We start from the raw sequence: 16,258 nt of genomic DNA on the forward strand, positions 1-16,258 counted from the left end.
GTCCATTGGCTGGGCTGGCTGCTTCTAAGAGCTGCGAAAGAGTATCTGCTCAAGCTTCACCTGGTTTCTGGTGACCCCGGACAGTCCATAGCTTGTGGCTCCATAACTCCAGCCTCTGTCTCCATCCTCACGTAGGCTGAGCTCCCCCTGTGGGTTTTACATCATCTTCCTTCCACACATGTCTATCTATCCAATTTTTCTTTTGCATCCTTTTGTTTGAGTCAGGGTCTCTCTCTATATATATCCTATCTGGCTGGAACTCACTATGTAGACCAAGCTAGCTTTGAATTTATGTTGATCTTCAAGACTCTGTCTCGAATGGGTCCTAGGATTATAGGTAGGAGCCACCACACCCACGCAAATATCATGTAATCTTTTTAATATTGGAGTAGATCCATTCTAATTATGCCTTTCTCTTCAACTGCTCGAGTGAACAGTGCCCTGCTCTGAGATAATGAGGTCTAAAATTAAGATTACAGCTCTTTTTAACACTGGGAGCAAATTTAATCCATAGCATACAATATGCAAAGTTTGCAAGACAAAAAAGAGCAAAGAAATGACAGTCACATCACAACAATGGAGACCTGGGAAACCGCCAGAGCAATCCATGGGAGCCCTGCTCTAGTGTGAGGCCAACTCCCCGTGCTCAGTGCCCATTTCTGCAAGCCATCTACCTTTAATATTATGGCATATCCAATCAGTACAGGTCAAAGCAGCTCCGAGCAGGTAACTCTTTTCTCAGATCAGTTCTGGGAAATCTAGCTCCTGAATCACTTCTTTTATCCAGAGTTTCTCCAGCAGAATCTCCTGTGTTATTGTTTTAGCAAGAAGGACTAAGGCTGGTCTTAAATACCAAGCAGAAAACGGAAAGCCCACATACACATGGAAACTGAACGATGCTCTAGTCAGTGGTAACTTGGTCAAGGAAGAAATAAAGAAAGAAATTAAAGGCTTTTTAGAATTTAATGAAAATGAAGACACATCATACCAAAACTTATGGGACACAATGAAAGCAGTAGTAAGAGGAAAACTCATAGCTCTGAGTGCTTCCAAAAATTGCCTCCAAAAAGGAACTGAAGAGAGCTTACACTAGCATCTTAACAGCACACCTGAAAACTCTTAAAAAAAAAAAAAAATACACCCAAGAAGAGTAGACAGCAGGAAATAATCAAACTCAGGGCTGAAATCAACCAAGTAGAAACAAAAAGAACTATACAAAGAATCAACAAAACCAGGAGCTGGTTCTTTGAGAGAATCAACAAGATAGATAAACCCTTAGCCAGACTAACCAGAGGGCACAGAGACAGTATCCAAATTATTAAAATCAGAAATGAAAAGGGAGACATAACAATGAAATACATCTTAAAATAATTCTTCTGTTTGTTGAATATTAACAGTTGAAAATATTAAAATCGTGTTCTACAAAAAAATAAAATAAAAAGAAGAGGTTTAGAATATTGTAGCCAACTCTTCTGTCTCGGATTTTTCTGAGAACGATAGTAATGTATGATAATTACCAGTGAGTGTGTTAGTCATATCTGATTTTTTTTTAATCTTCTAAACAGAAACTCACCATATATTTTGTGGGTGGGAGATAGTTTTGCCCCCTTTACCTATGGCCTCCCAAAACAAACCTCATTAAGGAGGTGTTCAAACAAAGAATGTTCAGTATTTATGATATCTCCAAGCCACAAATAGTGCCTCAGGCAGTAGGCTTCTGAAAGTGGATTTTCAGAGTCCCTTTACACTTAAATGAACACTGGGACTCATGACCCCTTCCTTCCTTCCTTTCTTCTTGTACCAACAGCTTCATTTTATGCTCTTGAACCTCACAAGGAACAGGTAGCGATTTCTTTGCTAGACACAAGCGACAGGGGACTACTTAATACTAACCGTATTTGAAACCAATCTTGGATTTAACATAGGATTTGGAGATTGGGCTTCACAGCAGACACAATCACGTAGGAGGTAAAACAAAATCAGGTAGGTGCAGCCTAGGCTGGGATGTAGCTCTGTTGATAGAGTGCTTGCCTTGCCTACACAAGACCCTGGCTTCCATGGCCACCAATGTACAAACTGAACTCAGTAGCATCCACCCATAATTTCAGCCACTGGGAGGTAGAAGCAGGAAGATCAGAAAACCAAGGCCATCCTGGTCTACCTGGTAAATTTTAAGCCAACCTCATCTACTCAATTCCTGTCTCAAGAGAGCAAAAACACAAGTGTAGGTATTTAATCCCCCAACCCCCAGGGTTAAAAGCTGAGTTTTGCAGACTTTGAAGTTGGAAGAAGAACCAGAAAATACATAAAGGTTCAAAACCACGTAAAGAAAAACTAGAGAAAAAAAAGTCTTATTCCTAAAACAAACCAGGAGCACAAAGTTTCAGAATCCAAGGAACATGAAGCTTTTTCCTGAGTAACTGACAGACGAGAAAATTAAGCTACCGAAAGGACACTTGCAATAACAGCAGCCCCGGGCAACTGCGGAGCCTGTGAATGTCTGAGTCTTTCTTGCGTGCTAACAAAGTAAGCAAACAGCAACATATTAGAAAGATCTTCCCCAAACATGAACTATTCATTCCAGAGAGAAATCACATGGCTGGCTGTCTATGGAATACTAGCCTTTGTTTTTGTTATTGTTATTGTTGTTTTGTTTTGTTTCAAGTAAAATTGTAGCTTTGTCGTATGTCACATTTGTGGCCTCTCATGAGACTGGTCTTCACAGCTAGAACAACTGCACTATAGGATGTCAAACCTAAGATTTTATTCTTTCTCCTCCACCTGAATCTAAAAGTTGCTCACATCACCTATTGCAGGCCCTCCCTCTTCTCCCACAAGTAGTATTTCAGAATGGATGTACAATTGCAACTGAGATCAACATGCCTGCCCCCAGCCCACCTGTATCAGACTAGGACTCCAACCAAGTCCATCAAGAAACGACCACAATGGAATCCTACTCAGTCCACCTCTGCCAACACAAAGTGCCACTATGTTTCTCTTCCTGTTGCCACCAAGAGAGGCTGACCACTGCTCTTCACCACCGCCCTGGCATGCGGAGCCATTCTGTTCCTCCTACACACAGCTTTCCGCATAAACGTTGGTAAACAGCAAATGGGGCTGCACACGGAGGACTCAGGCAGCAGCTGTGACGATATGCTAGCCAAAACTCAAACATACAAACCGTCCTGCATCTTTGCCCTTACAATAAAGGTAAAGGTCAGAGGAACGTGACATCTTTACTGGACGAAACCCTTAAATATATTTGTTGCCGCAGTTGACCTTGTGGGCTGTACTGAGCGGCGCTTATGTCACTGTCTTCGAAACAACTTTATGGTCAGCGAAAAGATCAAGCATTACCTTCAGTGATCCTGAGATCCAAATAGCAGTTCCAGGAACATCCCAGAGCATGAGTCATTTGTCTCATCAGTTGATGTATAGTAAATCTGCCCCTCGTGAATCTTGATAAAGCAGGAGCTTTCAGGACTTTTTATTTCAAGTTCTCTACCGAGGCTTCTCTTTTCATACTTTTTGAGATGTCAGATTATACAAATGTACCACTTTTCCTCATTGACTATGGATAGATTGACTCATGATTCTTCAAAGTATATCCTGGAAATACAGTTAATTGGTCTCAATTTCATTTCATACACACACACACACACACACACACACACATGCTCATGCACAAAGAAAGAAAATAGGTCCTGCTCTAAATGTTGTCTCTCCTTGTCTCTTTCTTTCTTTCTTTCTTTCTTTCTTTCTTTCTTTCTTTCTTTCTTTCATTAAATTGCAGAAGGTTTCACACAGGTCAGCATATCTGGTGACCCCCCTCCCCTTCCATTTCTGCAAGATCTTCTTCATTATTAATAACAGCGATGGTAAGTAAACACAGTAGCGACACCCACACGCCGTCCCAGGAGCACAGAGGTCCTGGCCCCGAGCACAGCGCAGGCTCGCACTGAGATACACAGCCGATGCTACCCATGATTTTCTTTAACTTCTTGGATGTCAAAGCCAGTTTTTCTTAAGTTACCATGCACATTCTAACCATCCTTAATTACTAATAGCAGGAAAGTGGCAAAGAATAAAAATAATTGAAATCCCTTTCAACAGAGTCACGTTTTCAGCCATTCAGCTCTCACATACACGCCACACATCTAGCGATGTGACATAGGTGTCACAGAAATGATTATCTAATATATAAAGTGGACAGCCGGCATTTATGAAGGAAGTTTTCCTGGCTGTGGAGGTATCCAGATGTCTGTGAGCTTGAGAGCCATGTTTGGGAGTGGGGGGCTAGCCTTCACACCCATGGGCTGAACTATTCTGCTCTACTCAGATTACTTCAAAATGCTTCCCTTATTGAGTCACCCTTTGGAAGTGTGCTCTGTCTTTGAGTCACAAGGTAGTTCCCTTACTGTCATAAAAATTGGTAATTTTTTTTTCCCTCAGCATCACATGTGGCAGCCATGGACAGATGGGCCAAGGGATGCTAATTGAGTTCTTCTGAAATACAGCAAGAGAAATGAGATTTTTTTTTTTAATCCTGATTTTTTTTTTCCATTCACTTCAACTGTCTGGTCATTCACAGAACTTTAATTGTCCTAGACAAAATTCCCTGAACAATTCCAAGCTTTTCTTGGAATGTATAATCCTATAACAGTTTGAGTCATGGGGACCAAGAACAAGGTAAACGCACTTCAGAGCCAATATGGGGTCTTAGTGTGCTACCAAACCACTACATCACAAAGAGTCATGAGATAAAAAGATACAGAGTAGCTGCCACCCAGGCCCCTCTCAGCTCTTGTGTCCTGCAGCTGTACCCAGTCAGCTGTCATTTGAAATGTAAGTTCAAAGCTCTAGAGAGATCACACTGAAGGGATCTTGTACCTAATTGTAGTGACTCACTCTCATTTCCTAGTAAAGAGGTCTATGGAGATTATAAACAGTGATTAAACATGTCCTGCCTCTGTTTTCAAATCACAAATGAGAGAAAAAGGTCTTCTGGTCACTGGTTTCCTTTGAAAGCACACTGTAATGGTATATGAGGGTTTTTGTTTTCTTCTTTTTCAAAATGAATTTCACTTAGTGTAGTATTTGAAGACAATGAACACTAATCAGAGAAATTATATTTGGTCTCCCCCTGGAGAATTTTTCTTTCTGAGATCCTCTGGACTAGCAGAATTAAATAAATATAAACAAGAGCTTGCAAGGAACATGGGTTGTCATGATGGCCACCACTGAGCATTCGAGCATCATATCCAGTATGGTGGGAAAAAGTAGAAATTAGAAGAATAAATTATTTTCTTCACTGTTGTGCAAATAAATTATTTGTATTCAAACATAAGCAATACTGCAGCTGTGATAACATTTTATAAGTTGTAAATTTTTAAATGTTTTTTAACCAAGTTTTTTTTTTTTTTGGTTTTTTTTTGGGGGGGGGGTTTGTTTCTTTTTTTTTTTGGTTTTGATTTTGTTTTTTTGTGTCTTGGGGTTTTGTTGTTGTTGTTGTTGTTGTTGTTGTTTTGAGGGTTTTGTACATTTTCTCCATGTCCATTCTCCCTCCCCCAACCCTTCCAGATCCACATCCCTTCTCCCTTCTCAGCCAACTTTGTATCCTTCCCTGGCTCCCCACCACCAAGGCCAGTTTGTGCTGCCTCAAAATTCCTGGAGTGTGGCTTTCCGTGGGAGTGTGGTCGACCTGAAAGGTGTTGGAATTACAGCTGTGAGTGACCATGCCTGGGTCCTTCTTGTCTTCTGTGATAATCAACTCCTCTGGAGTGATGACAGAGGTTTTAGATGCAGCTCCCATTGCTGTACTACCTAGGCATGAATTCTGCCCCTGGCTGCTTATTAGACCTCAGGGAAGTCATTCTGTCTTGCTCAACCCCTTCTCTTCATCTGAACATGGCGATGATCATAGCCCTTGCCGTCAGGCTGCTAGGACAACTAAGCAGACAGCCCAGGCATGGTAGCCCAGAGTACATGATCCTGAAGTGTTAGCTGCTGTTCATGTGCATAGAGTTAACCTAAAAGGACTCATCCAAGCTAAAAAGTGAAGCTCTCCAAGCCCCTGGTGGGAGGGAACATTCCCTACCTTTCCTCTCTAACACACTTGGTTCCTTCTCTGCATAGAGCTGATTCTTGATTTTTTTTATTCATTATGCACTGTTGTTTTGAGACAAGGTCTTACTGTGCAGCACTGGCTGGCCTGCAGCTCTCAATCCTGCTGACCCAGTCTCCCAAGGTGCTGGGATTACAGGCCCACACTGCCATGCCAAACTAAAATTACCTGTTAGATTATGGTGATCGTCTATGAGCCAAGCTCAGGGGAGTGGGCTGGTTTGGGTACAGTGGCTGAGTTCCAGTTTCCTTGCCCTCGTTAGGCACTTCAGAGCCACAGCGAAGGCCAGCCACTTACTGGCCAAACATCTTGCTTTCTACTGAGTTCCTCATACTTACTGTGACATTAGGCTACATATGCTCTGTTTTAGTAACTTTCCCCCAGGGGGTGTCTGATGGCCTCTTACGGCTTCTGCTGGCTTTGTATATGTACGTGGTGCACATACATGTGTGCTGGAGAAAACACCCATATACACAAAGTAAAATTAAGTCCAGAGTGTGATATCACATGTCTTTAATCCCAGCACTTAGGAGGCAGAAGCATTTGCGTCTCTGAGTTCACAGCCAACCTGGTCTACATAGTAAGTTCCAAACCAGCCAAAGCTACCCAGTGAGACTCTGTGATGAAAAACAAAAACAAAAATCTGCTTTTCTGTATCTTAGAAAGTCAGCAATATTCTACATTTCCTATTTTTAAGCAGTTCATATTTCTTTTCCTCTTTTATTCAGTTAAAATTAGATTACCAATTTTTTTCTCTTTGACTATTGTTGAATTTTCCCCAAACCTTCCTTTATAAAATCATTAACATTCATGAAGTCATTTGCATATTAAATTTACATAAGTATTCGATAATAGGAAACTTTCCACCCCCAAGATTTATTCTTGTGCCAGGAGACTCAGGGGCTCCTATAAATACCAATTTTTATGGTTTTGCTTTCATATTTGGCTTTTCTCCTACCTTCCAATGGAACAATGAATAGAAACAGAGATACCCACACAATGGATGGGGCTCCGACCACACCATGATGCCTTGCCCCTAACATAATGGACTGTAATCTAAAACCATAATTTTGAACAAGCACCCTGCCTTCAGCATCTCCTACTATCAGGTATTTTGTCTCAGTTATGAGAAAAGCTAACTAATTAGTATTCATTTATTTTTTCATTTAAGAGCAAGCACCTAGGACTGGTTAGGTTGCTCAGTAGGTAATGACACTTGCCACCAACCTGAGTTCAACCTCCAGAACCTACATGGTAGAAGGCGAGGACCAACTCTTTTGTTTGTTTGTTTGTTTGTTTGATATTTTCTTTATTTACATTTCAAATGTCATCCCCTTTCCTGGTTTCCCCTCCAAAAACCCTCTATCTCCTCCCTCCTCCCCCTGCTCACCAACCCACCCACTCCCACTTCCTGGCCCTGGCATTCCCCTACACTGGGGCTTAGAGCCTTCACAGGACCAAGGGCCTCTCCTCCCATTGATGACTGACAGGGTCATCCTCTGCTACATATGCAGCTGGAGCCATGAGTTCCTCCATATGTACTCTTTGGTTGTTGGTTTAGTCCCTGGAAGCTCTGGGGATACTGGTTGGTTCATATTGTTGATCCTCCTATGGGGCTGCAAACCCCTTCAGCTCCTTAGGTCCTGTCTCTAACTCCTCCATTGGGGACCCTGTGCTCAGTCTAATGGTTGCCTGAGAGCATCCACTTCTATACTAGTCAGGCACTGGTAGAGCCTCTCAGGAGACAGCTATATCAGTCTCCTGTCAGCAAGCCCTTGTTGGCATCCACAATAGTGTCTGGATTTAGTGGTTATATATGGGATGGATCCTCAGGTAAGGCAGTCTCTGGATGACCATTCCTTCAATCTCTGCTCCACACTTTATCTCTGTAACTCCTTCCATGGGTATTTTGTTCCCCCTTCTAAGAGGGACTGAAGTATCCACACTTTGGTCTTCCTTCTTCTTGAGCTTCATGTGGAGGACCAACTCTTGCAAGATGTCCTCTGACCTCCACACTGGTGCTATGGCGTGCACATACACAGCACACACATTCTCTTTTAAAAAGCTTCCAGGGTCATAAGATATAACGAAAGTGGAATTAAAGAGCCTCTCCTATGTTTTTTTTTAAGCTTAGGACAAATGCTAATGGGTTTCCATCCATGGCTTTGCTCTGACCACCCACCCCGAATACACTTTTCTGAGCCATAGGTTTTAGTGTTTGTTGGTACCATGCACAAAGCCTCAAATTTGATCCCCAGAACCATATAAACAAGGCAATGTGGCACACACTTGTAACCCTAGCACTCAAGAAGACGCAAGGGAATCAAGGCTGTCTTTGGCTACATAGGAAATGTGAGGCCAGTCTAGGTGATATGAGACCCTGACTCAAAAAAAAAAAGTTAATGTATTCTGTTAGTTTTACTGATATTAACTTTTAAAACTTTTAAGATAGTTGTCTCTCCCAACGCAAAGTCATACTTAACTTCTTTGAGTGGTGTGTGCATTCATGTGTTTGTGTGCACAGGTGTGTCTGTGCATGTGCACATGTTTGTGTGTTCATCTGTCTGTCTGTCTGTCTGTCTGTCTATAAATACTGTGTTTGAAGAAGACTGCAGAGGGCAGAGGAGACCAGTGGATCCATTAGTGTCATGTGTGGTTGTGAGCCATCTGAAGAGAATGCTGGGAATCAGAGACTAAGGTTTCCTGGGGTTAAAAAGCAAATCTGCTTGTCTGTCTTTCCTTCTTTTTTCCTTCCTTCCTTCCTTCCTTCCTTCCTTCCTTCCTTCCTTCCTCCCTTCCTTCCTCCCTTCCTTCCTTCCCTTCTTCCCTTCTTCCCTTCTTCCCTTCTTCCCTTCTTCCTTTCTTCCTTTCTTCCTTTCTTCCTTTCTTCCTTTCTTCCTATGGCACTGGAAACATTCAGGGCACTGGTCACAACTTGGAGAGTTGTAAAACAGAGAGCTAGGTCTGAAAAGGGCTACAGCTCTCAAAGGCCTCCCACCAGCTATCAGCCTCAAATAGGCAGGCTTTCACAGACTCACGAAAGTACCAACAGGGCCAGGCCTGGTGGTACACACATTTAGTGACAGCACTCAAGAGGCAGAAGCAGGCAGAGCACTGTGAGCTTGAGGCAAGCCTGGTCTACATAGGGCGTCCTAGGACAGCCACAGCTGCATAGCTAGGTCCTATTTTAGAAAAAAAATCACCAACAGCTGGAATCCAAGTATTCAATCAAGTATCTGTGGGAATATTTCACATTTTGCATTCAAATAATGACAAATGCTTGTAAAATTGAAACAAATTAGAAGTATATAGCATAAAAAGTGAATATTTTCTTTAATCATGATGTGTTTACAAACACAGAGAGAGAGAGATGCATGCATGCACATGCGTGCATGACAATTTAGCATGTGCAGAAAATCCAAAAGGGTGAGGAAATCGATTAGAAACATATATAGCACAACTGGAAAGGTGTATTTTGGGAGACATAACTGACATGCCCAAGTTTATGTTAAAAAGCTTTCATTTTGCATCAGGCAGGGTAGCCAGGCAAGAAGAAACAGAGGCACAGCTGAAAACAGCGTGCTGGAGGAGTGAGAAAGCACCTGAGAAGCCGAGGAGCTTCCATGGCAACAAAGAAGTCAACAGTAACAAGGCTATCAAGAGCCGAGAGCCCAGGATGAACGTCTTTGCAGGGCCCTCCTCCTCCTCCCAGGCCCTCCCCCGCTCCCAGTAGGAGCCGAGAAAATCACAGTGAGCATGAGATCACATGGCATACCCGATGATGTGTTAGGAAAAGTCACATGGCAGCACCAGGCATAGAATACACTCTTGGAAAAAATAGAAGGGAAAATAATACGGGAACCCAAAGGTGTAAAGTGCGTATTCTCAAGGGAAGATAAAGATTTATAGTCCGGCCTTTTCACCAGAGCGTTAGAACAGAATGATCTTCTACACGTAGAAATGACCAAAATATCCCAAGAGAGGATGGGGTTAAGTAAAGGATGATATGCGTCCTCATTAAAGATGATGTTTGTGGGAAACATGAACGACACGGAAAGTGCTGCTGGTGCAGTGTTGGGCGAGACACCAACACGGAATTGCCGACGAGTCTGACCCCAATTACAGGGAGCGTCTCCTTACGGGCGCCATTGTGATGATCTTGCCATAGAAGAAAAGACCATTAGTGGTAATGAACATATTTTCTTTTATAACACTCTTCTTTTAGTAAAATAAAGAGTTTTTTCATGAGTCAGCATGACTTAGCTACAGGATACTCTGATTCCTAATAGTGGTTCAAGAATCAGCAACCAATGGACTTCACTTCTGGAGTGGGTGTTAGAAATATGTAAGTCACTGGACAGAGTCGCTCTCCTGGGGAACAAACGCCCTGACATGCACCCCCTCGGCACCTTTGGTTTCACCATGTATTAATAATACTCTTGACAATTAGGGAGTTGCTTCTTTAATTAAATACAAATTTGAGTAAAGGAACAAGTGTTTAAGTTTGTCAATTATAAAGCCAGGAAAGTGGGAAAGACCTGAAGTTCCTCCTGACTCTGGGTATAGAGACCTGACATTAGTTTACAGTGTATGTGACCTTCACACTTTCCAAATCAGCACCAAAGAAACCAAAGGAGGTAACGTCTCAGGCTTTTCTAGAAGGCTCTACAGAGGATAAAGTAAAAAGTGAAACAGTATTTTGCTTTTCATCATTTTGTGGATATGAGGGTTTTGTGCACCATGTGCATCCCTGGTGCCTAGAGAGGTCAGAAGAGGGCATCAGATCCCCTGGGATGGGAATTACAGAAGAATGTGAGCCACCTTGTGGGTGGATACAGGAAATGGGACCCAGGTCCTCTGCAATAGTTGCTCTTAGCAATTGAGCCAATTCGTGTGTGTGTGTGTGTGTGTGTGTGTGTGTGTGTGTGTGTGTGTATGTGTATGTATGTGTATACACATGTGTATGTATATACATACATACATACATACATACATACATACATAATACAGTTTGGGGAGTATAACATGCTAGGTAGCTGAGGATAGCCCTAAACTCCTAATCCTCTAGCCTCCACCTCCCAAGTGCTAGGATTACAGGCCTATGCCACCCTAGCTAATTATCTGGCTTGCAGTGTTAGCAGGACAACTTAAGACCATTTAAATTTTCCTGTTATTGGTCAGAAGCAAGTCAAACGTAAATAAAACTGGGAAATTATACACTATAGCTGTGACATTTTGAGGAGCACTACATGCATCCCCATCCTTTTCTCACACAATCCTCAAGGCAGTATTCTCTAGTTCTCAGTTCTGTTGCCATTTCATGATGATAATGGGACTATAAAGTCATCGTAACAATTGATTATAAAATGAAGTCTCCCAGTTCATCCCTCTAACCTTCAGTTTTCTGTTAATAGCAAACAAGTGAGTTCATGGTGCACAATATTCTGATTCTACTTGTTGCACTCTTTAACTCAATCAGTCAGGAAGCAGCCATTTACATACGAAGCCCGATGTCACCAGGGATAACCCAACACCTACTGACCACAGAAATGACACCTTTAGACTACCTGGCATGTCCTGTCAACCCTAACAAGAATTGTCCTGGACAGTTAGCAAAACCCAAACAGCAGAGTGTCAAATACTATTAAATATAAATGAAACATATTCTAATTTTACTAATAAAAAGTTCTTTTTTTAAGACACGGAGTTGGAGGCTGGAGAGATGGCTCAGTGGTTAAGAGCACTGACTGCTCTTCCAGAGGTCCTGAGTTCCATTCGCAGCAACCACATGGTGGCTCACAACCATCTGTAATGGGATCTGATGCCCTCTTCTGATGTGTCTGAAGAGAGCTACAGTATACTCATATAAATAAAATAAATAAATCTTTATTAAATATATATATTTTAAAAAGACACAGAGTTGGGTGGGTAGGGAAGGGAATATATATCTGAGAAGAGACGGGCAATATGATTGAAACATGCTCTATGAAGCTCTCAAAGAACTAATATTTATCTAAAGGGTGGCAGGTAATAAAAGTTTGTCTAACAATCTATGGGGCACTGGTTTCAATCAAAGGATAACAACAGGAGAAAGAGACAAATTCCATGCCCTGAGTCTCTGCAGTCTGCAGTATGTCTATATTTTGGACTTGCCTTTATTTTCTTTTCGTTTTAATTAATTAATTTTTATGTGTATGAGTGCTTTGCCTGCATGTATGTCTGTGCACCATGTGCATGCCTGGTGCCTGTGAAATCCAGAAAGGATATTGGACCCTCAGGAACTGGAGGTATAGGCACTTGTGAGACAATATGTGAGTACCAGGATTTAACCCAGGTCTGGAAGAGCCCCCGGAACTCTCAACCACTGTGCCATCTCTTCCGCCCTTTGTCTTTGGTTTCTGGTCTTACGCTTGCAAGCGAAGTCCCCTGAACTTGGCTTTGCATCTCCCTATTATCTGAAAATGGTTAAGCTCCCTGTGACTCCTGGCCTTACTAGAAAAGATCGTTTAGTAAATATTTATTGAGCCTGGCAAGGTACAATCTACCTGGCAAGATATGCTTCTTGGCACGGTGGTAGCATGACTACTTTAGGGGCAATCAGTTGTATGAGGGAACTCACGTCTGGTTCTGCAAACCTGGTTACGAGCCTGTGACTGGGGAGGTCATAAGCTGTGGTTTTATAATAGGGAAATCTCTCTGATTCTGAGAGACTGGAACCTTTCCTGAACCTCACAGCCAGAGTTCATCATGCACTTTGAGGTCACTTAAGACATAAGACTGCTGTCCTACTGTGTACTCAACCTGGCTGCTTTTAAGAGAACAATGTAACAATCAACGTTTTTCTTGGATTTCCCATGTAATTGACTCTTAAAATCTAAACTAATGCTTAGCTGTAATCTTATGTTCTCTTCCATACCTCTGACCTAGAACAAGTATGTATTTTATGTGCAGAACAAAGCAAACACAGAGGTTGAAAACACTCTTCTTAAATGACTACCTGCCAAAAATGTTGAACACTGGAGCATTTGGGTATCACTGAATAAACAATAGTGTTTGTGATGCTGCTTGTCCATGTGAGCGGGGGTCAGTAGCAGGTGAGTAATCCCTTGTAAGACTTTGAGAATGATTTCTGTAAAATATCTCACGCCTCCTCCTTGTGATCCTTTCTGGACATTTCAATGAAAGAAAGAGCAACATAGGGCACAAAAGCACACAGTCACACAGAGAGTCGGGGACACACAGACAGAAACACAAACAGACTTCTTCAGAGATGCACAGTTTCAGATTCATCCAAGAGTCAGTGGAAGGAACACAGGGAGCATGGAGTAGAAGATTCAAACCTGGACTTCCTCTCCAAAAGGCTATTAACCAAGTACGCGTCAGAAACTGTCCACTTAGTCACCAGCAGAGACTTTCACCCCGTTATTTTGCTTTTCTGACACTTGCCTCTTTCAATGCCAGGTGACAAGTGCCTCTGAACTCAGTTGTCTCCTGAAGCATCTCACTCTCCAAGGGCATCCCCCGTAAGTGGTGGAATGAAGCTACCCGAGACTGAATAATGCGGTGGTGTAGGCCATGAGAGGGTGCCAGAGAGTGAGATCTGTGTGACTGTCCCACTTAATGGCACAGTGTGCTCCTTCCAGGCAGCTATTCATCACCCTCCCCTGACCTCCGTCACGGCATGGTTGGAATCTGGCACAGCCTTTCTTTAGTGACTTCTGTGCTCTCTGTCTTTTTTTTCGAGGTGCTGAATGCATGCTTAGATGTGTCCACACATGGTAAACATATACCCATTTCCACTTGAGAAAGTCTGTTTGGTGAAGTTTGGGGGTTATCAACCCCACAGCTTCCTTTTCCCCCACTTACCTTTGTCTGTGCCTTCCCCCTGCCATCCGCTCCTGGTGGCTTCTGCCTTGCCTTCCTCACCAGCTAGGTCTGGGAGTAAGAGGAGTAGAGAGAGCCACTTTAGCACATTCTAGTTCAAATCACTAAAAGAAAATGTCTTTTGATGAGGTAGCCAAGTTTCTGGCAATGAAGTGTGCTAGTTTTCAGGACCAGCTCCCTCCCTCTCCGAGGCATGGACTAAAATTCCTGAATAAAATATAAAAATACCACCGTAACTGCATCCACGTGAGACCTCAGTGGTAAGAAAGGCCCCTCTGACAGCAACAGCACACTGGCAGGACTCGGCGAACTTGAGCATGGTTTGCACGCTCTGGAGACAGAAGACAAAGCACAGGGACCACCCGGGTTGGTGTGTCCCACATTACGACCTTCATAAAACTGAAGCCCACAGCACACCCTCCTCGAAGGCAGGAACTAACATAAACCCTCCTCTTCTCCCCTAGAAGCAACACGGAAAACCAACATCTCAAAACCTAGCAGTCAAGAGAACAGGCAGAACCAAGCCTGGGAATTTATGGCCAAAAGCTAAGCCTCGCACACATTTGCACACAAATTCATGTTTAAAGCTTCTTTAAAAAAAAAAAAATTAACCTGAAGGCAATGCTATGAGATTGGTCCTGGAGTAACAATGTCCCAGGCCCTTAACTGAAGCAAGTACAAATCCTTTGTTGGAAAAGCCTCCTTCAGGCCAGGATACAAAGAATCTCCATCAACAGAGGCCCAAGCAAAACAACCCCAGGTTCAAAAGGAGTAAACACACGCGCACTGAGGCCTTCGAAAGCAAGAAGACTCCAGGCGTTTGGATTATCTGACAGATTATTTTTAAAAGGCATTTTTGAAACATTTGTACTAGAAGCTACAAAACCAGCAACTGAACACTTGGTTGCTGTATTTATAGCTCCTGCACATAGAGAACGTTATTGTTAGATTAACAAAGAAAGCATCAAGAACAACGGTCAAGGTGGTAAAGGAATTCAAACGTTAAAAGGATAGAAAAGAATTTGTCTATCAAAAGATATTATAAAGGAAGGAGGAATATTCCTCCTGCAGAATGGGAGGAAATATTAAAAATCATATATCTAAGAGCCTAATAATAGCCAGGAAATATAAAGAAGTCCTATAACTCAGTAGAAAAGGAAAGGCAACCCAAGTCAAAAAATGGGCCAAGGGATCGAACAGGCGTGTCTACGGAAAAGACAGAGGCGTGGCCGAGCACATGAGACACGTGATCAGACCTACAGTGAGATAGCCTATCATGTCCATTAGGATGGCTGTAATGACTGAAAATGGCAAGTGTTAGCATGCTTAGAACTGCAGCCTTTCTATGGTGATGCCCTGCTCCTCAGCCCAGACGCTAGACGCAAAGCAAAGCAACCTGTTCCAAAAAGTTCCGGATGCCTGCTTTACTTTATTAAATATGTACTAGAAACCTTGAGCTGCTTTCACTCTCTGCATGTTTCAAATAAAAGTATTTTGTCCCACACAATAAGAAAAAGTATTTTAGGGCTGGAGAGATGACTCAGTGGCTAAGAGCACTGACTGCTCTTCCAAAGGTTCTGAGTTCAAATCCCAGCAACCACATGGTGGCTCATAACCACCCGTAATGAGATCTGATGCCCTCTTCTGGTGCATCTGAAGACAGCTACAGTGTACTTAAGACACAATAATAAATAAATCTTTGGGTCAGAGCGAGCAGGGCTGCTCAGAGCAAGCAGGGTGGGTCAGAGTGAGTGGGGCCAGAGAGAGCAGAGGTCCTAAATTCAATTCCCAGCAACCACATGATGGCTCACAACCATCTGTACAGCTACAGTGTACTCATATACATAAAACATAAAATAAATAAATAAATCTTTAGAAGAAAGAAAGAGAAAGAAAAGGTATTTTAGTATCCTTTTTGGTGACTTAAAAGGAAAGCAACAATACCTGGGGTTCTCTCTCTTATAAATGGTAAGAAGTGATTGGGGGGGGTTGCAATTAGGGATTGAACCCAGGGTTTCAAACATGATAGGCAAGTGCCAAGACTAGTGGCACACATGTAAGCCGTGAAGACATGAAGGACATTGAATAAGCCCTAGATGTTTGCTTTATCTCAAAAAGCATGGTAGAAAATTCTATCATGTCTCCTTCGCTTGTACAGCTTTCATGCTATTTAAGAAGCTACCCTATGGTTTTGCTGTCTGGTGGAAATATAGTGTAAGCCAAACGTGTAATTTTATGCTTTCTGGAAGC

At 42.5% G+C, this 16,258-nt stretch overlaps 1 protein-coding gene across 11 annotated transcripts in view; it reads right to left on the minus strand.

Annotated features, from left to right (window-relative positions):
* Gm50595 (predicted gene, 50595) overlaps window positions 1-16,258 on the minus strand; it is a 181,944-nt gene that overhangs the window by 91,239 nt on the left and 74,447 nt on the right. The window contains exons 1-2 of one of the 11 annotated variants that reach the window (XM_017319382.1): window positions 14,246-14,573; window positions 13,991-14,059 (exon numbers count right to left, since the gene is read on the minus strand). The exons of 7 other annotated variants lie outside the window; for them this stretch is intronic. In XM_017319382.1, the coding sequence (XP_017174871.1) occupies window positions 13,991-14,016 (26 nt within the window). In that variant the 5' untranslated portion in view covers window positions 14,017-14,059; window positions 14,246-14,573. Of the gene's footprint in view, window positions 1-9,368; window positions 10,283-13,990; window positions 14,060-14,239; window positions 14,574-16,258 lie in introns of those variants that run through there. 3 more of the 11 variants (XM_017319381.1, XR_001783379.1, XR_001783375.2) reach the window with 3 other exon arrangements.

The sequence above is a fragment of the Mus musculus genome, chromosome 2 (genome assembly GCF_000001635.26).
Source record: "Mus musculus strain C57BL/6J chromosome 2, GRCm38.p6 C57BL/6J".
NCBI lineage: Eukaryota > Metazoa > Chordata > Mammalia > Rodentia > Muridae > Mus > Mus musculus.